At 34.2% G+C, this 26,195-nt stretch overlaps 1 protein-coding gene across 1 annotated transcript in view; it reads left to right on the top strand.

Moving 5' to 3' along the window:
* The window catches only part of LOC105254148 (nesprin-1), a 95,375-nt gene that overhangs the window by 39,597 nt on the left and 29,583 nt on the right, over nt 1-26,195 (top strand). The window contains 8 exon segments of the mRNA XM_025406823.1: nt 30-368; nt 684-989; nt 1,644-1,795; nt 9,097-9,907; nt 9,985-10,143; nt 10,224-10,586; nt 10,685-10,795; nt 13,618-25,659. Of these exon segments, the coding sequence (XP_025262608.1) occupies nt 30-368; nt 684-989; nt 1,644-1,795; nt 9,097-9,907; nt 9,985-10,143; nt 10,224-10,586; nt 10,685-10,795; nt 13,618-25,659 (14,283 nt within the window).

Below are 26,195 nucleotides of genomic sequence, written 5' to 3'. Positions count from 1 at the left end.
TGGTAATCAACTGTATATTTCTTTTATAGATATACTTTAGTACTGAATCTTCGATTCGTGAGCTCGTGTCACAACAAATCCAACAAGCGGCGGACAAAATTTGGCCTTCTTTAGACAGTTACGAGCAAGAAGAGCTGAGTGCCCAGCAACAACAACACACTCAGTTATTGAAAAATACTCTCAATACAGCTAAATCGCAACGTTCACGTTTAGAACAAGGTGCAGAGATGTGGAGAGATTATACGCAGAGTTTGGAACGTGTTCGTTCTGTTATCAGTAGGACTAGATTCACAGATGAACCGGTCACCACGTTAGCTGGATTACAATTCAATATTCAGAAAATTACGCATGTCCTGAATGACATCCAGGTAATTAAAAAGCAGCAAAACACGAACAATTATTTCCCTCTATTTAAACTTTTGCAATATTTTTATACAGAATTTAAAAAAATAGTGTTGAATCTTTTTATTAAATCATATTAAATTTATATTTCTAGATATTTATAGTAAAATATCGTTTTCATATGTATAAAATGAATAAAAAAGTATTTTAACAAATGTTATACTAAATTTTTTTATAAGATATATATTTATAAGATATATCTTAAAGAAAAAAAATAATTTGTGCTTACTGCATAATAACTTGATTAATTATTTTTGATATTTTATCGTTGTTTTTCGCAGAATCAACAATTCGAGCTGGATCTATTAAACGAACGTGGACAAGAGGTTCTTCAACTTGCAGACGCCAATAATAAAAAAGCAATAGAATTGCAGCTTTCAGAGATCAGTGCAGAATGGCACGAATTAATATCAGGTTTTGAAGGACGTAGAAATGCCCTCGATGCGCTTTTACAGCATTGGGAAGATTTGGAAACGCAATGGGCTCTCATCGAAACGCGATTAACTGCGATCGAAGAGAAGAACAAACTTATAGATCCAGTGATACGATCGAAGCAACATTTGATTGATACCGTTAAAGCATTGGAAGTAAGTAATGCTTCTTATAGTCATAATTTTTCTATTTTAATTACCATTAAAATTGTATTGCATCAGAAAAGTCCTGGGAATTTAAATTTATTATATAAGAATAATTAAAGATACCGAAATATCGTGCTCGATAGTTATTACTTATGTATAGAAATATAAAACTGGTTGCAATAACATGTACGTCACGCAAGGCATATTTTTGATCCTTTAAATGGCCTGTACGGTGTCGCATTTTATGTGAATACATATTCTTATCGATTTACTGTGGGCCAACGGTACAGATATACAATTAGTTCTGTCTTTCTCTCTTTCCGGTGCACCCTTTATAAATGCCAAACGTGTCGGACTAGTACAGCCAGGCACCACAGGTGCTCGGTCCTCCAAAACTATCTATTTTAGTCTCTCACGAATTATCAAACGGTGAACGCTCGTGAAGAATCGTCGCATATGTCGGCGGCATTTTTATTTTTATAAAATTACTTATTTTCACATATATGCCTTATCAAAAGTTATTGCTTCAGTTTGAAATTTATAACTGACGTTATAAATTAAAATATTTTTATTAAATTTTATAATAAATCGCTCTTCGAATTTGGTGTAAATTGATCGCCGATGATAGATTTAACAAACTTCTTCTGATCTTGTTGCAAACAGGAACTCGTAACGGAAACTGAAAATCTTAAACCTGCGACGGAAGAAGTGAAAAATTTGGCAGGAACTGTACTCGCGTACCTCGCAGCCTTTTCAGAAGCATCAGCACGAAATCTCGAGGAACGCCTCGAAAAACTACAAAAGTTCAACGAATCGTGAGTTAGAAAATGCATTGTTTTGTTTTTGTAAATATCTGCTCAGTATGGACCAGCACCATCTTACCTGATTGGCCAATTAAGTCAGTCGATGATCGTTTAATATTATTTTAATAACAATTAAGTGACAAATATTAATACGATAGAATTTTCAATAAGTTAATGAGAAGTAATAGAAACAATATAATTTTAATATTTGTTAAAATATTTTTATTCTGAGAAAAAGAGATTTTCTTCTTCTTTTCATCTCCTTCTAAATTCATTTTATAATATGTATATATTATCAAAATATAATTTCATATTTATATTATAAATTTACTCCGAATTTATAAAGTATAATAATTTCATATTTATATTATAAATTTACTCCGAATTTATAAAGTTGAACTTTCAGATATTAAAGTCTTTCTTTATTGATGTTACATCGTGATATTGGAAATAAAATATGAAATAGAATATTAGGAAATTCGTATATTCATTTTCATTATTTGATGACGATATAAACTTGACTATATTTTAAATTGTAATTTAAGTTTTTAATTTTTAGTTTAGAAAATTTTATATTACATTATATATATTATTATATGTAACTTTATATTAATTTCTGTAATTTATATTAGTATAATTTTAAGTTAGTTTACACGATCTTTCTTTGACTGACCGCGGTGCTAAAAGTCCTTTTGCGAGCAGATTTGCATGCGCATGCATAATTGTGAATCTGAGGCTTCTGCTTATATGCTTTCTTTTTCCTTTATACATGCATTTTTTCTTTCAGCAATTCTATATTCATCTTTATATTTTTATTGATATAATCAGCATTTATAATATTTCTTTCAGGTGATCTTATTGTTTTAGTCGCATAACATATTATAAAAAGATATTATAAAAATAATAATAAATCCACATGTACATATGTATGTAGGTAATATAAATATTTATATGTGTTTATTTGCATATAGGTATAATTTATTTCTTTAATTTTAGTATCGCACGTTTAGAAAAGGATTTTATATACATATATAATTCTAGAAGAAGTTAAATTGCATTTTTCTTTATAAACCAACTTGATAACCAACAATATATGCTGCAGTTTTTGGCAAAGCTTTCCAAAATATGATTTTATTCCGCGTCACGTAGGATTTAAAACATTGCCAAAACATGTGACATAAACAATCAATCTTTGGGTCACAAAGTGGCGAGATATTTCGTTAATAAATAAAAAAACTAAAATTTTAATACGATATAATTGCAATAATATATATGACAATTATTATAAAACAATTATTAGACCGTAATATCGCAAATCAGTACGATTCTTTTAAAAGGCCATATCCTTAAAGAACAAAAAAAGGACATATTTTTAAGAAACAAAATAATAATAACAAGAAACAATTAAAAATTATTAAAGCGGATTTAAATTTCCAATTAATTCGTATAGCTGCGAAAATTAAATCACGTATATTGATATTTAATCAATATCCATCGATTCACTGCTACTCCATTACACATCGTGCTATGTCACCGCCAAATTCATCGTATGACGTAACACGACGCTGTGTAACACTCGATATAAGAAGGTTGTAGCCGAGGAAGGTCGATATGCATTCTAGAGGAAAATGTGTGGCCCCTCTACCATACTTTTTGCCGTCTCGTATATGACCACGCGTTAATTTATCCAGTCATATCCGTGTCGGCATCGACAATACGTCGCGCACGACGCTAACAATCGCATCTTGCGTTACCGGCGAATATCATCGATAATCGCGCGTGTTTATAAACGTTTAAAACGGATAACGTGTCGCTATGTGACGTGCATGTTGACATTTTGCCAAGTGGGAAATCGCCATCAAAAATAACATTTTCGTAGCATAATTACAGTTGACACGTGTGTTGCACTGTCAATGTACGAGTGGCGTAATTTTTATTTGCACGCGGGACGCAGCTCGCGAAAAAGAAACTGTCATAGATACTGTTATTTGGACAGAAATGAGCTTACACTTTGGGAGACCCGCTCTTCCGAGGTACGGCATTACTTGTTTACATCAAATGTCAACGAGGAAAAAGAGAGAAAGATAGAAGAAGACGGAAAAAGAGAAAAGGGAGAGCGGAGGAAGAGAGAGAGAGAGAGGAATAATTGTATCAATTCGATTGGGAATACTCGCAGAATTACATTCCTCCATAGTACAAATTAATCGTAGCAATGTATTGCTGAAACTTGTGAAACCGTATCTTTCTCACGGCGCAAACGTCATACAAGAACGTTCATTCTTGTATATATATAATATATACACGCATGCGCGCAAAACGCAACAAAATATATTGTCCCGATATCGACACATGTATATTCTGAGATAAATTGAAAGATAAATTGAGAGATAAATTACTTATAATTGGGAAAAATTAAAATAATTAAACTCATGGTTTTATTTCAATGAGAAAACATTTAATACTTTGTAAAATTAAATTTTTCGGTGCGAATCCTGCTTACAATTTTGTTTTCTAAATTTTTTCTGTTCCATTATTTGGGATTAATAACTAAAAAGTATAATTAAAAATTATTTAAGTTAAGATGCATTATATATATTTTTAAATTATTATGTAATTGGTTTACACATCTCATATATAAAATGTTACATATAGACAGAAATTGATCTCTCTCTGAAAACGTTTACACACATTTATTGTAAATATCGTAGATTTCGTAAAGTTATTTAACATTAGTGTCATCGATACACAGTTCGCTGGCCGATCACAAGATATGATGCCAATCGAATACGCGCTAAATATAAGTATGATGCCCGAAACAGAATCAAACTTCTAAATTGTGTATTACAACATACTGCGTAACATATGCAATACAAGAAACGATGTATCTATGATACTTATGTAATAACATGTGCCATAATAGTGCTATAATACTTGATGCCATAATAGTAGCTGCCATAATATCTTGATAAATATTTCGCATTAGCGCATACAAATTGATTATCAATTTTTTACTAATTATACATGTACAGAGTTATTTTAATAATCAAGAAGAGCTATAATTTTTGTTAAATAAAAATAGAAAAAAATAATAGGAAAAAATGTTACGTTAAAAATGTACAATTCGTCATTAATCAAAACGTGTATCAAAACACAATCAGCATGAGAGATTATGCTGTTTATAAATTCTTGAAAGAGTATATTTAATAATCAACAACAATTTTGGTTTTGTATAATTAAAATTCAGAAAAAGCGCGAAAAGAAACAAAACTTTAAGAAACATATTGATTGGATTCTGATCGATATTTATATATTTTTTATATATTTATATATTTATATATTATATATTTATATATTTTTATATTTTTATATATTTTTATATATATTTATATATTATATATTTATATATTTTTATAAGTTAGAATTTAATCTACATTTTTTCTAAAAATTGATAAAAGAGATATCAACAACAGAAGATAATGATAGAAAATAAAAATTTTCTTCTATTAATAGTGTCTTTTATCAATAGTGTCTCTTTTAATTAACTCGCAAGAGTTAATATATAAAATTATCTAAAAGATATCTGTTTTTAAATCCACAATTCATTGCATTTTAAAAATTCAAAAAAATTACATATTTTAATTTTCTTTCGAATACAATTTAAAGCTTCAAAATCAAATTCAAAGGCTGAATTGCTACCTAAATTTCTTGAAATGAATTACAAAAGAAACAAACATTTTTGTTTCCAGATTTTTATGGGCAATTTAATAATTTTTCAGCATAACTTTTTGATAGTTTTTTATAGATGAATTACATTGCGCTTTGCAACTATGTCCGTAAAATACATAAAAATAATATAGAAATGTGCCGTATTTAACAAAAATTATTTCTAATTTTGCTTAATAATATTTTTCTTTTATCTTTAACTATTTTAAAAAAAACAACCAAGTTACGTGGATCTAATTCATCTCTATTGGTATATATCTCTTCTGTTAAAGATATATTTAAATAAAAATGTATTTTTAAATATATCTATTTATAAATAAAAAAATCAATCAATTCTTTTATATGCTCATAAATATGCTTATAGAGATTCCGCATATAAATATTTATATTACAAAAATTAATTTTATATAAGAGAATGTTCAATTTTTACATTATTTTATATTACTTTTTAATATAAATACTTTCTTGTATTAAACAAATATAACTGCTTGATCTTTCAATTTTCCTTCAGATTAGTTATCTGAAAAAATATATAAATATAAATATAGATCATATCATTATTGTATATAATATATATATTAGCATATTAAATAATAAAAATTACATGATATATTATGCGATTTGTTTCGAAATATATAATTACGATATATATATATATATATATATATATATATAAATTCTCTACAAGTCTCTACATATTCTCGTCAATTCTCTACATATTTAAGATATGCAAAATTAATTTATTTTCCTCATCAATTGATTTTAATAAAGATTAAATTGATAGATTGATTCAGGTTCTCTTTTTATTATATTTTTTTCATACTTTTATCTTAATTTATATCTTCTAACATTTATATATCTCTGTCTTTTTGAACAATAGTATATGCATGTAATCTTCGTCACGATTTCAATCGTCATACTATTACGGAATTGTTTTTATGACTCGTGTTTCATTATGATAGTCACAGTACCGATTAAATTTAATATGCAATACAAATGTAAAAATCTACTGGCTCAGTTTGATTGAAGTATAAACTTTTGCCATTTCTTTTACATCTTCATCAAGAAAAAATTAATGACAAATTACAAAAAAATATATAACGCATCGTGCAAAAAACGTTTATAATAAAAAGCTAAGAAACTATGAAACTAGCTATAGTAAATGTTCTGGTTACAAATCGCGCGATATAAATGCTATATTTTTTCATTCAAATTGTTTTATCATTCAAAATTGTTTCACATGATCCCCGTAACTCATCGGTCTTCAGCCGATTATTCTTAGGATGTCGTTCTTGGCTAGTTGAGCCGGTCTTAAGACCAGGCCGCATGCGTCGCGGCGCCTGGCCAATGCGTCTCGACGAACATGCCGACGAAAGCTAGCTTTAGCGACCACATCTGACTACATCCTTCCAATAACGTTTCGAACTACGAACCCTGCTGTTTAGCTTGATAGTGCCGCGCCATATTGTTGTCCGAATAAACGCGAGAACAAGAACGAGGATTAAAGAAAAAAATAAGCGGAGAGAAAAAAAAAGAGAAGAAAGTGAGAAGTTTGCATTCAGTTCGCCATCGATTATATTGTGAAAACCGCGAATACCGCGCGATTATCGCATAACGGATACATAGGTACATATTGTTGACTTACCACGCGTTGATTATGACTATAAATATCGTGTAGAGAGGGATATTCGTATAGAGAAATTAAAAGTGATTTCATTCAAATGTTAGCGTTAATGAGAAATTTTTATAGCAGCTATATTAATGAAATAATCGCACAATCCGTGATTAGCAAATTACGCGATCGATGAAATCATTGTGAATTACGCGAAACCGCGTGAGAACAGATAATCATTTTGCACTCGACACATAGCGCCGGAAATAGATTGTAATATGTAAATGTTAATAATTTCTCAAACGAAACTCATTAATAAATTTAATTCGGCTGTTGTGGCACGCAATACGCAATTTATTAAATTCTTATTGATTTAGATACGCAATTTTGTTATTGCGTGGGCATAAAGCGGTATAAAAAATTGTTATCATATAAATTTGAATAAGTTTCTCTCGCCTGAAAGATCCACGTTTTTTTAATATTACGCACAACGAAATTATTATATTTAGCAAGAGATTGCATCCAACCGATGATTTAATTTTATGTGATGATGTCATCACAAGAAGAAAATCTACAAGAAAAGAGTTGTTTCGAGCAACGGAACAAAAATCAGCAAAAATGCGATGATAATTTATTATAATTGTACATTCAAATTAAGAGATTATGCTGTAACGCGATCAATTATAATAGATTAATAATTACATTTTTTCATCAGGAGTAAACTTTCTCTTTATGAAGGATAAGAAGACAAAATCATGATATATTTTAAAGCTGTAATTTTGCACATTTTTAACAAGTAAAAATATATGTTGTAATCATTGAAAAATTGATTATTTCGTGTTAACTAAATTGAAATTATGACGCTTTTTTTCGAAAGGATGATGACAGCATGCAAATTCTTGGCAGATGACATCAATATTTAAATTATTCTGCATTATATTGACTGCGTATTTGATAGCTGACATGAAAAGATTATATACTTGCATTATCTCTGTATTTAAATAAAAAGCTTCTTTACATTTACACTAAAAAAATGAAAACATTTTTCGTGCGGAGAATAAAATAAAAAAAAATTACATTTATAATTTGTCTTACTACAAGAATCAATATTTTATTTAATCTTAGGCGCATTTTTATTGTCTTGAATAGCTTATTTGATTTAAAAATTATGGAAAGAGTAAAAATAAAAATGTAATAACATTTCGCTTCAAAGGGCACCGATTATTAAATAAAACATTAATTATTAAATTAAAATTCCAAAACTAAAAATACATAATAGCATTAAATAAAATAATCGCCTTTCTCAAAAAATTGTGTGTAGTAGTCTTCCTCGTAGTGTGCCACAAATATGCATAGTTAGCTAAGTTCCCGTTGGTACATACTTTCTTCGTCTACTTTTAGCCAAGGCTGCCCCGACTCTGCGACTTCGCCTGGGATCGGGCCAGGCGAAAACACAACGACACGCATTTCCGATTCTAAATTTGTCTCACCTCGCTGTAAATAATTAGTTTTTCAATCTACTAATTTCATAAAATCTTTTTTACGCGAATCTTTAATGTAATATATCTGTCTCTCTAATTTATACTTATTTGTACTATTATGTCGTCGGAGCAATATTTCAAAGAGTTATGCAATGTTGCCGAAAATAAAAATTATTTTTAATTATACATTTTATACCACTTAATTTATAAATAATCTGTACTATAAAATTTTTGATAATTAATGGTATTTATATCCAATCTTTTCTATCAGGAGAGATATTATAGGAATAAATATGTTAATCAGATATATAGTTTTATTTAAACAATAAAACGTTCTTAAAAAATCTTCCTTTAAATGTTTAATTGTATTTATTTACATTATCATGCATTCAATGCGTCTATGTAAAAATAGTATATCTTTAAGCGCCGCTTCTTTAATCTCTGCGAGAAGTGTTCTCGCTATTCACAAAAAGTCACTGTCTGAATCGTCATTTCAGACTCATTGGCTCGCTTCGTGGCAAGTCCGAAAAGGCGAGCGAAGATTTGGAGGCGCTCGAGAACATTGAGCGTGAGATCGAGCGTTTGCGGAAACGATTGAACGAGGCGCGCGAAAGCGCCTCGAACTTATACGTTTACGGCATTGATCAAGACGCAATCGAGGCTGAACTAGGCGGCTTGCAGTCGCAAGTCGAGGACTTCGTCGAGACTGCGAAAAAATTCTCAGGAAGCATTAAGGCGCGGTACCAAGCTAGCCAGCAGCTGGTACCGAGCGACATTACTCAGCATTTGACCGCACTCGAACTCTGTGCCGAGGCAACAGCACAAGCGATGGAGGAGAAACAGAGAGAGCAGAAACGAGCCAGGACCACCAGATCGGACTATCTGACCGACGTGGATGAAGTGCAGGCATGGATCCGACAGGCTGAACTCAAGGTGCAAAACAGATCGATCGAGCCGGCCGTTCTCAGGGAACATCTCAGACAGATACAGAATGAGCTGGGCACAATCAGTGACAGGCTCGAACGATTGACGAAAAACGGGCAAACCATCATTAAGAATACAAGAGATGACGCCGAGAAGGAGTTGATCAACAGCACAATCAACAATCTCACCGAGCAGTTGGCGCAAGTCAAAAGCTGGTTGGAGGAGAAGAAACAAATTGTAGGCGACACCTTAGATGCCTGGCAGAGGTTCCTAACTCTTTATGCGGATGTTAAAGCATGGACGGAAGAAAAGAAACAATTTCTAGTCGAGCCGCTCAAGCTCAGCACCCTTGTGCAATCCAGACAAAGACTGCACGAATACTCGGTATGTGGAGAAACAGTCATTTTCGCATTCTAGAATATACATAACGGTACTCAGCTGACACTATCTTCATTTTATAGACGGCGGTCAAGAGCTGCAAGCAAGTGAATAAAAATCTTAGCGATATGAGTAGAGAATTAGAAAATATCGGTCAGGTAACTAGCGTAGGGGATTTGCCAGAAAAGCTGGCCGAAGCGGAAGAGGGCAAAGTACAGGTCGAGGGTCAGCTATTGGAAAGGGTTAGTGAATAACTAGTGAATCTTGAATTGATATCTAAACAATTATTATTTCAATTAAACCGAAAGTCCCCGTATTGCAGAACGCATTGCTGCAAGAGGCCAGCGAAGAATGGGAGCAATGTGAGAAGAAAATGAAGGACGCGCGAAATTGGATGGAGAAAGCCAGACAGACATTGGAGTCGCCGCAGAACAAGAAGAAATCGTTGCGCGATCAGCATGCGATCCGCGAGAAAATGCTTAGCGACATCGCGATCCAAAAGACGAAGATCACAATCTCGGTAGAGAAGCTCGAGGTGCACTTTAGGTCCGGTATCGGCGGTGATAACCGAGTGAGAAACGCAGCTGACGATTTGATCGCCGAACTCAATGCTCTTCACAACACTGTCAAAGAACAAACCAGTTCTCTAGAAGTCTGTTTAGCGCAGATAGATCAATATCAACAGGTTAGCGGATTGGGAAAAAGTGCCGATCGATCACAAATCATTCACAATTCTCTTTTTCTCTGTATCGCGAGCGAAAGATGGTTTTGTTTTCGTTTCAGGAAATTCAACAATTGAGACAATGTATCGTGCAGGTGGAGCAACAGCTGAGAACAGTGCTCAGCCCGACGTATATGACAAACGATCGAGAAAAGGCTTTCCAAGAGCAACAGGTAGGCTAATCTTTTTTCCATTACTTGCACAAGTGCGCTGAAGCAGCAGTTAATTTTGGCATTTAATGACATTTTCGATACCAACTCAAAACCACCACCAAGAAAAAACGCGTTCCTTTATTATTATAACTCTTTGAATTATTGTATCGTGCGTGCTATTGTCGGAGGTAGTTTTCAGCGTTTTCACGTGCGCGGTTAGGCAAATTTTTTTTTTTTATTTAAAAATAGCAATAGAGCACAATCAGAAATGCACTTCTAACTAACCGTCGATCGAGCCACTAACCATATATGTATATAGAACATGTTTCCGAGTTATTAGCCATTTTATCTTACCATGTCAGAAAGAAACCTATATTTCGAAATATTTCTAAAATAAATTCCACAAACTTATAATGATGAAAAGAATATTATCGAGTAATATTTTTTCAATATAAAATTTTATTAAGAAATGGCGAATAACTATATGTATAAACAACCATCAGCGAAAACATCTTCTTGGATGAAACATTTTCATCAGTTTATGATCGAATTTATCAAGTCGAAATTATTATATTTAATTATCAAATAATATGAATTAATTAAATTATATTAAAAATTTAATAATATTAATATAATTAATTTGTATGAAGATGTTTTTGGTCATGTGTATATTATACCCGCTTTCATTTCATAACATCTTACATTTTTCTTTCATTTGCAAACCTTATTTTCGTATCCTCACCTGCAAAACTTTATTTATCAATCAAACTCCTTGTTATTATTTATATTAAATTTTAGATAAATTACCTGCCTAACGCATAATTCTAAAAAAAAATGTCTAATTAAAAATTCTTATATCAAATCTTACTATCATATAATTATATAATCTACTAATAATTATTAAATTTGCCTATCCTACGCTTCTTGCAATAAACAATGCGAAAATTGGAAATTGATTAGGAAGTAATTTATTCTACTCTTCTTTACATGATAATATTTATCACTTGTTAACAAATTGGAAAATGAAAGATTTTGGTTCTACGTGTTCATCATGGTGGTACATTATTTTACGGGGTGCTGGTTGGTATCATGTTCTAACTATTTTGTTTCGTTTTTCTTTCTCACACTTACGTATACACATAATCTACTTCACAGACGTACGTACCTTAGTTCCTAAAATGATTCGAACTGTTGTTCTGAAGGAGATTACTTGATTTTGCTTGTTTTCTGTGTTTCTTTTTCTGGTTTATTTTTTTTATTGTTTACTTCGTACGATGTACATCGCTACATTTTCGTATATATTCGCTCTTACACGTATATACATATGTGTCTACACGGGCACGTGCGCGCGCGCGTGTGCATCAACGTAAATAAGCAATCACGCACACACGCTAATTAGGATGAAAGATCATGGCAAAACGCGAAGTATATTCTCGCACATTCACTTAAAATGTGTCATGCACCGTTCACATATACACATTCCTTATGTAATCTTTGGACCTTTATTTAACGTGGAAACGGGCACTTACGAAAGTCCCACGAAAATCAAGTGACCTCCGATGTCAAGAAGCGTGTCGAGAGACCGTGCAGGACATACAGACAGAATACCCAAGCCTTCTTTTCTTACGATTTATAATTAGATTCTGTTGATTATTATTTTGTTGCTCACATTTGACCAATTATTTCATTTATGAATTTTTCTTTGCTATACTTCCTATTCCTTTACACCTTCGCTACTTCCAACGATTGCCTGTGCTACTTTATCTGTCACTATCACATCCTTTTATCTCATCACCTTGGTCGTTATCGTATCTCGTCCCTTTTTGCAATCATTATCGTCTACGCCATCCTCGGGGCTGCTATCGGGATCGTCTTCATTTTGCTCATCATTCGTCATTTCTGATTGTCACTTCTTTTATTCTATACTCTTCCTCCTCCTCAACATCCCTATTCCTCACTCTTTTTCTCTCGCTCGTTCGACGTGTTATGCGCTCTCATTTTGCGTTTACGATTCTATGCGCGATTAGATCTGCCGCGAAAAAATCAAATCCTTGCAAAGTAAAATTCAGGCACGTACTGAAAGATCCAAGCTAATCGTGCAACGAGGGACACCGGATTTAGAACCCTCGGACCCATGATAATAAAGATCTATTGCCGTTGGATGTGTTCGGATCTGATTGTCGTTAACTTCGGTTATTAATTATACGAATCAAATCACTCTTGAGTTTTTTTAATATCTTTATTTGCTACCGTGACAATCGAAGAATAACGATGACGATAACTGCCACGTATCAAGTTCCATGTCTAAAACTTGATCGGAGGCGATATTAACGACAAGGACAAACTAGTGAAAATATAATATGAAACTTTCGTCTTCGTCGTCGGCGTTCCTCGATAAAATCAAGCATTATATATTTTTAGCTTTACACAACTTTTCTAAGTAAGAGTTTTTATCGATTTTTGATTTTCTAATCGAATATTTTAAACGGGATTATATTATCTTTGATAATAAAGGAAAAAAAAGGATTATGTTATCATGTATATGAGCGCTCTCTTTCGTCTTAAATATCTTTGCTTAAATAGCCACACGATATAATTAAGGGAAATAAAAGTCCTGTTTATTGCCAATCGAGTATTGTTGATTCATTCACGAAACCCATTCAGTTAACTTGTGTATCTTGCGAGATTCGATAGAGATTTTTTTTCATACCCTCGCTCAAATAAATCTTAGCTTGAAAAATAATTATTGCCCCTATCCCATAATGAGAATGTAAAAAGAATCCTCGAAATTGACATATGTATTCCATTGTTGTGCCTTGGCTGACCTTCCGTGATGGATAAAGCAGAGCCTGCAGGAACGGATGGAAGATTGGAAGCAACGCAGCAAAACACTGCTGGATCAAATATACGCGGTAGATCCGTACTACGTATCTTCAAACGAATACCGGCTCATCGGTCAGGCCTCGTATGCCGATATCGCAGCGGGACGTACTAGCCCGAGTTCGAGAAACTGTAGTCCGTACAGACAGCAACGGGATGTTACCCCTTCTACCACGGTCACGCAAGTATTACGACCTGCGCTTATAGTTCAGAAATCGACCGTAGAATGTCTTCCATTAAATGAAGCACAGATGTCCAAAGCACAAATTCAGGAAATTGACTTTGACCCCAAAACTTGGACCCCAAAACCAAAGACGCAACCACAAACTAAAATGCAGGCGCAATGCGGGCAGACATTGGACGATCAAGCTGCAATAGGAGTAGAAGAGAATCAGCAAGATACGCCTGAAGTTCTTGAATCGCCCGTAACTCATCGAGGACGATCACCTACGCGCAAGATGAACTCGTCTAATGGGAGAGGTTCGAAGGCGATTCAAGAGGAACAAGTTGACAGATACGACAATCGTCGATTTAACGCGACTCGCAGGCAAGAAGCCCGAACCGAATCCTCAAGAAACATTCTGGCACCGCGTGAAGAACAAAAAGGACGTTCGCCCAGTCCTATGTGGGTTCCCGGTTCCACTTCCTATGCCGATATCCTTCGCGGATGTATGCAGACGACGCAGGCTAACACTGCTTTTGCGGAGCCAGCCAGGCAAGAGATGGTTCCTTTATCCGGGGACTCTTCACGCTGTCGAACTCAATCTCCCCGCACGGAACAAATCACCGTGAGCTTCGCTGCGAACGTAGACGAAGCTCAACAAATCGCCGAAGCTTCTCAAGTCGCGCCAACGCAAGAGACGCAGGTAGAAAATGTACAAATCGCGGAGGCTTACTGCCAAACTTCTGAAATTTCCGCGATAAAAGGAGAGGAACAAAGCTACGCCGAATCTGGGCCGAGCAACTGGGCCGACAAAGACTTGGAAGATATGCTGCAACACGCCAAGCCTTACGAGAACGTGCCGAGACAGCCAGTCGCCGAGACAGTGCAGTCAACCGAGATCTACGATTATATACCGGAACCGATGCCGAAGTTGATAGGTTTTATCGGGTCTCAGCTCAGAACGTATCCAGTAAGTTCGTATGTTTATCCGTCTTCCGGTCATCAACAAGTGCAACAGCTCGATCCTACAAACTTGAATCCCTATAATAACAGCTCTTTAACTTACGCGCCCGAGCATTATGTGGTGCAAACTGCATATCTCCCAACGTCGGATGTTTATCAACAAACTCCGATGCAACAACAATGTTCTATTAATGACGGGAGACACGAGATGTTAGTAGAGAAGCCTATTGAAGCACCAGTAGCTAGACAGGAAATTCCCGAAGACGCGATTATGACTGAATCTGTCGACAAATCTAAACAGGAAGAGCTTGTAAATGTCTCGGAAGCTTCTCCAGCCAAAACGGAAGGAAGAGATGAGTTGAATGATATTGAAACCAAAGCGCAAATCTTTTCTTACGCGCAAATACTTTCGCAGGGACTTAGTCCGCGCATTACTTCAACACGTGTCACCAACAAATCGCCGACCGTGGATCAACAGAATAAGGAGCAATCCTCTCTATCACTCAATGAATTATCGCCGTTGCAAGAATCGAAGTGCGAGGAAGATTCGCATTCGATTTCAAAATCCAAGCAATTTAAACAGTCCAAGAAGAACGACTGGGACATGATAAAGAAACGGGAGACGAAAAAGAAGCAGTCGAATGAAACTGAACAAACAGATGAGAAAAAATCTCGAAAGCTTGTTGATAAGCCAATAGAGAAACAGAAAAAGGAAAAATTAAATCCGTCGAAACAATTGGAAACGCAAGACGAATCTAATATCATCAGTGATAACTCAGAAAAGGAGAAAAGAGAAGAAAAACCAGTGCAACGAGAAAAACAAATGATTGAATCCAAAGATACGAATCTGCTGAAAGAAAAGAAACGTAAGCAAAAGAAAAGAAAGGTAAACAAATCTGTAGGAGATGAAATTGACAAAGCTCTTAAAGAGATCGAAGATATGGATAAGCAGAAAATAAAATCCCAAAGAGAAAAGCTTAAAGATCAAATCGAAGAACAAAACAAATCTCAAAATTCTGCTAACGAGGCGCTGGGAAAATCTAAAGATGATGCTGATAAAAAACAGAAAAAATCTAGCGAAACATCCGTGAAGTCAAGAAAGGCTAAAGAAATAACGAAAATAAAAGAAAATGTATTGTCAGAAACTACATTGCAAAATAAAGAAAATAAAGAAGAAAATACAGAAGATACAAAAATGAAAGTTTCAAATTCTAACGGTGAAGAGAAAGTCCAGAAAGACATTTCCAACGAAATATTAAGAAACCAATCTCAAATCAGTAACGATAGCCAAGCTAATTCTAACAAATCCGATGTTAAAACGAAACATAAAACGGATAAGCATACAAAAGACAAAGAACAAAATAAAGAATCTTCCGAGAATAAAGTCCAGAAACAATCCGATATTCTAAATAAGAAAAATGATAAAATAAACATAGAAGAAAGCAATATAACAGAAATTGCAGAACTGTCAGTCGCTCGCAAGATCGAGTTGGATAATGAGAAATCAAATACGGAAAAAATTGAAAGCACAAAGAGACAGAAAGATACTTCAAAGAAAGAGAAAAAAGCAAAATTGAAAAAGTCAGAATTCGACGCTGAGAGTAATAAAATTCAAGAAAAACTTGAAAAAGATGCTAAAGAAACAACTGACGATAAATATCTGAAGTCTATTGAATCAGTAATTAATATCAAAACAAAAGATTCAAATTTAAAGGCACTTGACACAGCAGAAATTGCAAATAAAGTAAATAGCAATGCGAAAGATAAAACTAATTCTAAAAAGAAAGACAAAGCTAAAAGCAAAATAAAATCTGAGGCTGCAATCGATCATACATTAATTCCGCCAAGCAAAGATCTAGATGAAACTAAAATAAATTTGAATGACACGGAAATCAAGGAATCGAAAAATCAAGAAATTAATGTTCCAAAATCAGAACAGATAATCGAAACTGAAATTGCAGAAACAGCAGAAATAATTGCCAATCTTGAAATTCCATCAGAAGAAATCATATTACCATCTAATATACTTTCAAAAACACAAGATACAGTACAAACTGATATTACGTGTAAAAATGGTAAAATATGTTACGATAGAAATAAAGCTGAAGAATTGACAGAAAATAAAAAACTGGAACTTAACGAAGCAAAATTAGAAACGGAAAACCTTACAAGAGAAGCCGCAGATGCAATGGATGAGAAAAAAGCTATCAGTAGCCATATTAAAATGATTGAGAAAACTGAGAAACGCGAGACAGAGAAACGTCAGATGAAAACGGGGAAACACAAGAAATCTCAGAAAGCCAAATTGAATGCTCAAGATAAAAATAAAATAAGCAAAGATGACATTAAAACACCGCAGCTTGTTGAAAGCGAAAATAAATCTGTTGGAGAAAAAGATGAATTTAATACCGAATCTTTCTCAAAATCTTCAGATACATCTGCGATAGAAAATGCCATTCAAGATCAATCTGTAGAAAAAACAAATTTGACTGAGCATGTACCCGATAACAGTTGTGTTACTCAATCAAAAGCGGATGCTGAAAATAGCCTTAATAAAATAGATGAAAGTGAGAATGCGACGCTTGGCCAAGTTAATAAACGCGTACCATCTGTTTCTAAAAGTAAGAAAAAGGACAAGTCCAAGAGCAAAACTGTCATTCAATCTACCACATCAGCAACTGATATAAAAGCTGCAAAGAAAGCCGAATTGAAAGATGTGGATCAGACTGCAATCGTCGAGCCAGTTACATCAATAACGGAAAATGAACATAGCAAAACTATGGAGTTTATCAAAGATGCTGATAAACCAGAAGCAGTCTCTACGTCGATTGCAGAAGTTACAGTACTGGAAAAGGAATTGACTGATTCTACCGCATTTGAAAATTTACCTGAAATTATTTCTGCTACAGAAACTTCTCTTGCATTATCTGAGCGATCTCCAGAAGTGGATGATATGAATGTGGAAGAAAAACATGAAATTATCGAAGAAGGGAAATTTGATCAAAAATCAATTAAACAAAAATCAATTGTCAAAGACAACGAAGATATTAAGACCGATATTATCGATAAAGATCTTCCAATAAAAATTGAAAAATCAGAAAATGTTGCGTCCAAAAAAGCAATATCGAAATGCACGAAAAGGAAAGAAGTCTTACCTCCTAAACAAATCACTGAACAGACAAAGCATTCTTCTTCCTTTCACGATAAGTTCCAAGAAACAATTGTTTTCAAGGAACATTTAATAAAGAAAAAAGACATTTCGGAGGCAAAAATTTGTCCCAAAGAAGAAGAATTAGACAAAAATCCATCTTCGCCTGCAAAAATTGATAACGTTAAGACCGATGAGACGCAAGAATTATCAAAAGACACTGAATCTGAATCCGATTCTAAAGTTTCAAGCTATTCGGTAGGCGAGGCTGAAATACATGAGCAACACGAGGAAAATATTTCTAACAATTTAGAATCCGAGCAATCGCCAACAGGAAAGGCTTTAATCATAGAAAAAACGGTTATTACCGTAACCACTACCAGCACCAGTGTCCCAGGATCGATAACAGTCAAACCTGCCGATGTCAAATCCGTTAAGTCGGTGGAGATTTTAGAAAATATACCCCTACCCAAAATCGTAGGCTCCAAAGTTACCGAATTGATCACTTTGCGTCCTGAAACCGTAGAGGCTAGTCTCACCACTACTTACGCTAGGGTACCGAACGATTTTCCCGCTTCTAATTGTCCGGCACAATCAGATCAGGCGATAAATTTTGAAAAAATAGGTTTAATTTCCGCGAGTTCCACTGAGAACGTAACGACATCCGATGAATCAGCTTCGTTAGATAACATGCAAAATAGGAAGATTTGCCCGGGTATTTCGGAAAAATTCCATGATGCATCGATCATTGCGCATGAGGACAAGAAAGAAGAACTTGTTACTCATTTAGATGATAACGTCGAAAAACAGGAACAATCAATTTTATTAAATGAATTTACAATTAAGCAGGAAGAACCTCATCAATCGGACATAAAAATTTCTGAAGAAAATACGGAGAAAGAAGAAACGTTCTCCAACGACATTATTTCACCGAATAATGATAATATTACACAAAATCAAGATGCTAATAATTCTGAAACGGATACTGCATTAATTAACAAAATTAATCAAGACGAATATATTCCGAATATAGAAAAGAAAGAACCAGAAGAAAATAAAGTCAGTGTCGAAATAATAACTCAGAATAATCAAGAAAAAGCGGTAGATGAACCAACAGAAATTGAGACGAAATGTGAAGATGCTCTCACAATCAGTAAAATAAAGAGTGAGAATATATCCGAAAATGTAAAGACAAAGAAGCAAATAATACCTGATTATTTATTAGATATTATCAAGCCTTATGCCATGGATCGCCACGCTTATAATCATGCAGAAAGTAATTTCTACCGTCATTTCAAAATAGTCAAAGTTGTGAAAGAGGCTCAACCGCCCCCTACTGTAATTCCAGCAAAATCCGAAGAGAGAAGTATAGAAAGAATTGTACAAGAATCAGTGATGAAACCTAAATCAACGAACCAAGGAATGTCTGAAATTAATCGCAGAAGACACGCTCTTATCATAGAGACATCAAAATATCCGATCAGCAGTTTTTACGAGATTGAATCACAATGGATTAAAAATAAGTCCATCTCTGAAAAATCTATATCTACATCAACTGATGATTCCGATTCTGCAGTAGATAGTATTGAACAAACTATTGAAAAGGAAATGACAATAGATGCATGGTCAGCTGAAGAAACTTTACAACAAGATGTAACATTAATTGACACATCTGCTAATACTATATCACTTACTGATATAACGGAAGATATAAATAGTACTAGCATTGATTCAGCATCGCAAGCAATCAGCGAAATTACAGAATTAAATACTTCCATTGTATTACCCGTTGAAAAAATCAATGATAATCAATTGATAGATGATGGAGCAATAACAGACACAAATATACAAGTGGAAGAAGCTGTTACGAAAGATAATATTAAGACCGAGCAAGAATTACTAGAAATTAAAACGATACCATCTATAAACTTGAAATCTGATGATGCTTGGATTGATCTTCTGGACGAGGAAATAATACTTGATGATGACTTTGACGTTCCGGAAACTCAAACAATAACAGATGTCACTTTGGACGATCAAACTAAAAATAAAGAAGAAGATATTGAGAAGAAAGAACCAATTATTGAAAAACGAGAAGAGGAAAGTGAAAAAGAAGCAAAGATTGAAAAACCAGAAGAAGAGAATGAAAAGATAGAAATAATGATTGAAAACCAAGAAGAAAAAATTGAAAAGAGGGAAATTAAAACAACACCAGTAATATCATCTATAAACTTGAAATCTGATGATGCTTGGATTGATCTTCTTGACGAGGAAATAATACTTGATGACGACTTTGATGTCCTAGAAACTCAAACAATAACAAATGTCACTCTTGACGATCAAGCTAAAAATAAAGAAGAAAATATTGAGAAGGAAGAACCAGTTATTGAAAAACGAGAAGAAGAGATTGAGAAAGAAGCAAAGATTGAAAAATCAGAAGAAGAGGATAAAAAGAAAGAAATAATAATTGAAAAAGAAGAAGAAAAAATTGAAAAGAGGGAAATAATGATCGAAGAGTCGGAGGAAAAAATTGAGAAGGAAGAGGCACAAATTGAAACCTTAGATAATGCAACTCTAATGGAAATTGCTGTTAAGGATGAATATCATATTGGCATAGAAGATATTCAAAATAATATTTTGTATACGGATAGCAAGAAGCAAAGCGACAAAATGGAGAACCAGCTAAAGAAGAAAAAGGAACCAAAACATAAAGATGCAAAATCCAAAGATACAAAGATTAAATCTGCATCTAAGAAACAAAACGACGTTGAAATTAAAACAGATGCTACTGAAAGCGAAACTGCAAAATTGAAAGTTTTAAATGAGTCTTTATCGAAAGAAAAAGATACTCTTGATGAAGCACACGAAAAACCATTGTCAAAGGAAAACAAATCAAAATCTAGTAAAAAATCTAAGAAGCAAATGGAAAAGTCTGCAATCAAATTGAAAGATAAATCAGCAATATCGAAACATCAAGAAGATCAGAGTAGCTCATCTTCTACAACGGAAATCGAACCGAATGTACTTGAAACATCATTGATTGTACAAGAACAACAAGAATCAATAGAGAATAACGTGCCTAAATACGACAGTCCATTAAATTCGAATGCCAAATCGTGGGCAAATATCGTCGGGACTAAAGATGTAGAAACAACTATTTTGAAAGATGATTCTTTGAATACTCAAACATTCGCTATTATTTGTCAAGATACAATAAATGACGCCAAAAATATTGTGGAACAACCACAAGCGTCCGTCGTGGATAATTCGTGTGAAATTTCATCAAAACAAGATATATATTCCTCTCCATTAGAAGATCAAACAAGCAAAGATATTAACGACGAGTTAAAAACAACAGATGAAACTATCGAACCAATCGCGGAAAAATCTATTGAATCAAATAAACAGCTTAAAGAAACCAATAAATCTTATGCACAAGTCGCAGCCTCTTCTCGACGAACTCCTTCCGAGACTCAAGAAGAAATATGCGTTACTCCTAACACATGTGTTGAACCTATTCAATTGAAGCTCGATGATAAAGACAATGCAAAAGTATCTACTTCCAACGAGATGCATGAAAATTTAAATACGGAAAAATTATTAGAGCAGGATAAACAAGTTGATAAAATAATGCATCAATCTGCCGATCAAAAAACAGACATAGCAAATCCTATTTTCCAAAACGAGTCAATTTCTTGGATAGAAGAAATGGAGAAAGAAACATCTCTCTCGTCTACTTGTGTTAATTATACTGAATCAAAAGACGACGAAATATGTACGAAAGCGGAAACATGGGCTGCAGTAGTTGGCAAAAAATCGATAGAATTGCCAGACGTTAATAATGTTCCTAGTCCCGAGCAAAATCTTTCTAAGCTAGAACAGGCTGTAGGACAACGACCTTTGGCGCAGGTTCAAATTTATGTACAAGAAACCTTGGAACCAAAACCGATAGAGAATTTGATTCAAGTAGACGAACAAGGTTTCATGGAATTTGTCAATCGAAAAGAATTGCGCTCTAGACGTTCTAGATCGCGTTCTCGAAGTGCTAGACGAAATGAAGGACACGCAATTGAAAGAGAAATTTCAAATTTGGACAAAAAGAAAATTAAAAATGTAGAATCTGAAAATATTAAAACCAAGAAAAAAATCGAAGATAAGAATAAGGAACCTACACAAAGTTATGAAAATGAACAAAAAGTAAGTGACGTGGAACGCGATGAGTTAGCGAGTATTATTAAAAAAGATGTTGTGCAAGAACTTGCTGAACCATCTGAAAAGATGAATGTATCTAAGAATAAAAATGCAAAGCGGCAAAAAGATTCAAAACGTAAAAAAGAAAATGAAAAATTACTTACCGAGAGTGAAATTCAGAATGTTGAGAGTGAAACTATTCAAGAAATAAAGCCCGAACAAGATGAAACATTTGAAGCCAGAAAAAGTAAGCCGGAGAAGAACAAGCTTAGCAAGGGTCAAATAAAACAACACACTCAAGTTAATGAGCAAGAAGAATTAACGCATATCGAAAAACCAAAAGAGGAGCAGAAATTTGAGGTGGAAATATCTAATTTTCCTTCAGAAAATATTGCGACTGAAAATCAGGAAATTAAAAATATAGAAGACCAATCGATAAAAGAAACACAATTAATTAAAGATACAAATGCGCAAGAGAATGAATGTAAAAATGTAAAAACATGTCCAATTACAAAGCAGAGTAATGTTACGAAATCTAAGAAAAAATCGAAAAATAAGAAAGTAAAAGTCGTTACTGAACAATTGATTGAAGATGTATCCGATACAAGTAAGGAAGCGGTTGTAACTGGAGATTTGGAAGAGAAGAAGGAATTAGCGGAGCCAAAATTAGACGACGAAGTAAAAATAAAACTCGAAGAAGCAGGTACTACAGATATAGCATGTAGTAAATCAACGAATTCGGAGAGTGAACAAATTCCAGCGGAGGAGATTAACAAACAAGAAAATATTGAACAGACTATGATTTTTGATAAAACTATAGAACAAGAAAGCGAGCAGAACATAACAGTTGACGAACCAAAAGATACAAAGATGTATGAAAAATCGAACATAAAACCAATAGAAGAAAATATAATGAAACAGAAAGAAATTTCTAAACTTACAAGAGCGGAGAAACGAAGGCAAAAGAAAAAAGCAAAAACTTTATTGCAAAATGAGCCAAGCGAGAAAAAAGAATTTGATGTGGAAGAAGATGCTGTTCAAAACAAATCCATCGACTCAATTGACAACACAAATATTACCGAAGATATTAAAGTCGAAAAAACAGTTGAAATAACAGAAGAAGATACAAATATTGCGTTAAAAGATAGAATAGATGTTGCATCTGCAGAGAAAAATGATCAATCGTCATCTGAAATACAAACTACAATAGAAACCACTGAGAAGTCTTCAGAAACATCTAAAGCCGTAACCGAAAATAAAACATTACTTTCACAAATAAATCCTATAAAAGATAAAGAAAAATACAAGAGTAAAGCTAAAGCAAAGAAAGAAAAACGGTCAAATAAATCCAAGCCTCAAGATTCCATAAAGACATTTACGGCTGATTCCACGGAAGGTGAAACTCTATTTACTGCAGAAAACGTTGAGATTATAAATGTGTCTAAAGATGTAATACCTGATATTACACAGACCAAAGAGGAAGATGACAAAAATCAAAAAGTAGAGGACGAATCAACTAAAACTTCACAAATTTTGATAGACACAATTGATAAAAACGATTCCTCTGTCACATCAGAAACAATTAAACAAGAAAATATTGAGAAATCTAAATTACTTTCATCTTCTATAGAAACGGAAATATCTGAAATTAAAAATCCGCCATCTGAAAAGGGAGATGAACTTGAAGAAAAATCCTTGAAAAAGTATGATGCTAAAATCGAAGATATACAAGAGTCTCAGGAACAAAAAGATTTGTCAAAATGTCCGACAGAAGATATTATCAACATTATAGATGAAAATGCACCGACTACGAGCAAAATGATTGATGTAACTGAAAAAGAAATAGACTTGAAAACAGAATCTACTTTCGATTCCAGGGAAGAAGAAGAACATGTTTCAATTGAGATGAAACTTGAGGAAAATTTTGAAACATCTAATAAAGAAATAAAAGAAGATATTATTGATATTATAACTGAAAATGTACCGACTACAAGCAAAATGATTGATGTAACTGAAAAAGAAATAGACTTGAAAACAGAATCTAGTTTCGCTTCCAGGGAAGAAGAAGAACATGTTTCAATTGAGAAACTTGAAGAAAACTTTGAAACATCTAATAAAGAAATAAAAGGAGAAACGCAAGAACAGGAAACTTATGAAAAACAAATAGAAACATTAGAAAAGAATAATGCTGCAGAATCAATAGTAGATTCAGAAAAGATGGAAACTATCACGGAGACTGAACAAATTATTGATCAAAAAGAAAAATTCATTAAACCCGAAGAAGCTGCATCCGACTGCAACATCACTTTGACGATAGCTGATACAAAAGAAACCGAATTGCCTCAAATACAAAAACTCGATCCTGAATCTGATGACACTTTGGAATTACACGATATTCCGATGATTCACAGAGACGTCACAGAAATAAAATCAATCCCAGATGATATTGAAATAAATAAATCTGATAAAATTAGAATAGATCAATCCAATCAAATTAGTGATGTTCAGCAAATTAATGACACGCCGGTAGAATCTTCGAGCGACTTGAATAGCGCTATAAAGCATTCATTACCCCTCGGTGAATTATCATCGGCCGGGCAACACTCCTTCAAAGATGAAGACGAGTTGAAACGCGTTGAGAGCATCGAACAAGAGAACTTCGATGTTTCAATCGAGCCCCTGAAGGGGTCCAAAGTACAATTCTACATAGCGGATGAGATTTTAGTTTTAAGTCCTGACCGACGTAAGAACGTCTCATCGGTATCTTTCCTGCAGGAGCAACCTACGTCCAAATTATCTAATTCGCAATGCCTCTCCATCGACCATGGTTTTTGGCCTGACAAACGACGCTATCACGAAGCTGAACGCGATCACTTCGAGAACTTAGCCTTTCACATGAAAAAAAGACTCTCACGCAGTAACGTCCGCGATTCCGACGATCGTCATCGTCCCAGAGATCGTGACGATGATCGCGACGGCGACAATTCGGGCGGTAGATCACGGGACACTTATGGAGATTCGCGTTTCTTTTTCGGCACACCCAATACGGAGCGTATGATAGCCGATTTGCCCGGTGGCATATGTAGCTGGAGAGACTATAGCACTTATCTATCGAATGAGAGCGAGCGAAGACCGGATCATAGCTTGTCACTTGACGTGATTAACAATCAAGCGATCGATTCAGACTTGTCGTTGGATCGTTGCTTGCCAAACAATGTCCGATTGTCGTCCCCCGATCTCCCTTTAACGTCTCCTCCTTCCCACGATCCACGGACAGAGTCGTATACAAAGTCTCTCGTAGACGCTTCCGAAGTAAATCCGAAGGAGTGTCCCGCCACCTCTTCTTCGAATAGCTTCCAAAGTCCCGATCATCCTAGCACTTGCATCCAATCGTCGACCTCCGCCCATCTTCGTCCACGATCCAAACTGCATTTAGGTAAAGAGACGACGCAAGGATCTGTGCAGCGGTGCAGTTCGGATGAGGGAGTGGAGAAAGAAACGGCCGAAGACGAGATTGAAAAGAGGATACACAGGATCCAGGTGCGATCACCGTCATGGCCAGTGTTCGGTCTTCTAGTCGAGTTTGAACCAAGTCCACTGTCATATGTGTATATACATGTACATGTATATACTCGTTTCCTTCTATTGTTTACCGCTAGTTTTTTCATTCCCTCTCTATCTCTCATTTTATATAACGATTACGTTTTCTTTTTGCTGTTGAATACGTCCAGTATGTGTAATTTTCCTGTGTGGTGATCCATTGGTGTAGCGTGCATGTGTGTGTGTATGTGTGTATGTATGTGTACATTTATTTGTATATGTATATGTATTTTATATGTATATATTACTCTCTCTCTCTCTTTCTCTCTCTCTCTCTCTCTCTCTCTCTCTCTCTCTCTCTCTCTCTCTTCCTGCTATTGCTCGATATTTATTATTATTTTAACTTTCCTCTAATCCTTCACAGCAGGACATTTAATCTTCTATCAATAAATGGAACAAATTAAAGTTAATTAATAAAATATATTTTGTCGTTTGCATGAAATAGTGATAATTTAATCATCTTTTTATAATATTTA

The sequence above is a fragment of the Camponotus floridanus genome, unplaced genomic scaffold (assembly GCF_003227725.1).
Source record: "Camponotus floridanus strain SB8 unplaced genomic scaffold, Cflo_v7.5 scaffold156, whole genome shotgun sequence".
In the NCBI taxonomy this organism is placed as follows: Eukaryota; Metazoa; Arthropoda; class Insecta; order Hymenoptera; family Formicidae; genus Camponotus; species Camponotus floridanus.
This window is presented reverse-complemented; position numbering and strand designations above follow the sequence as displayed.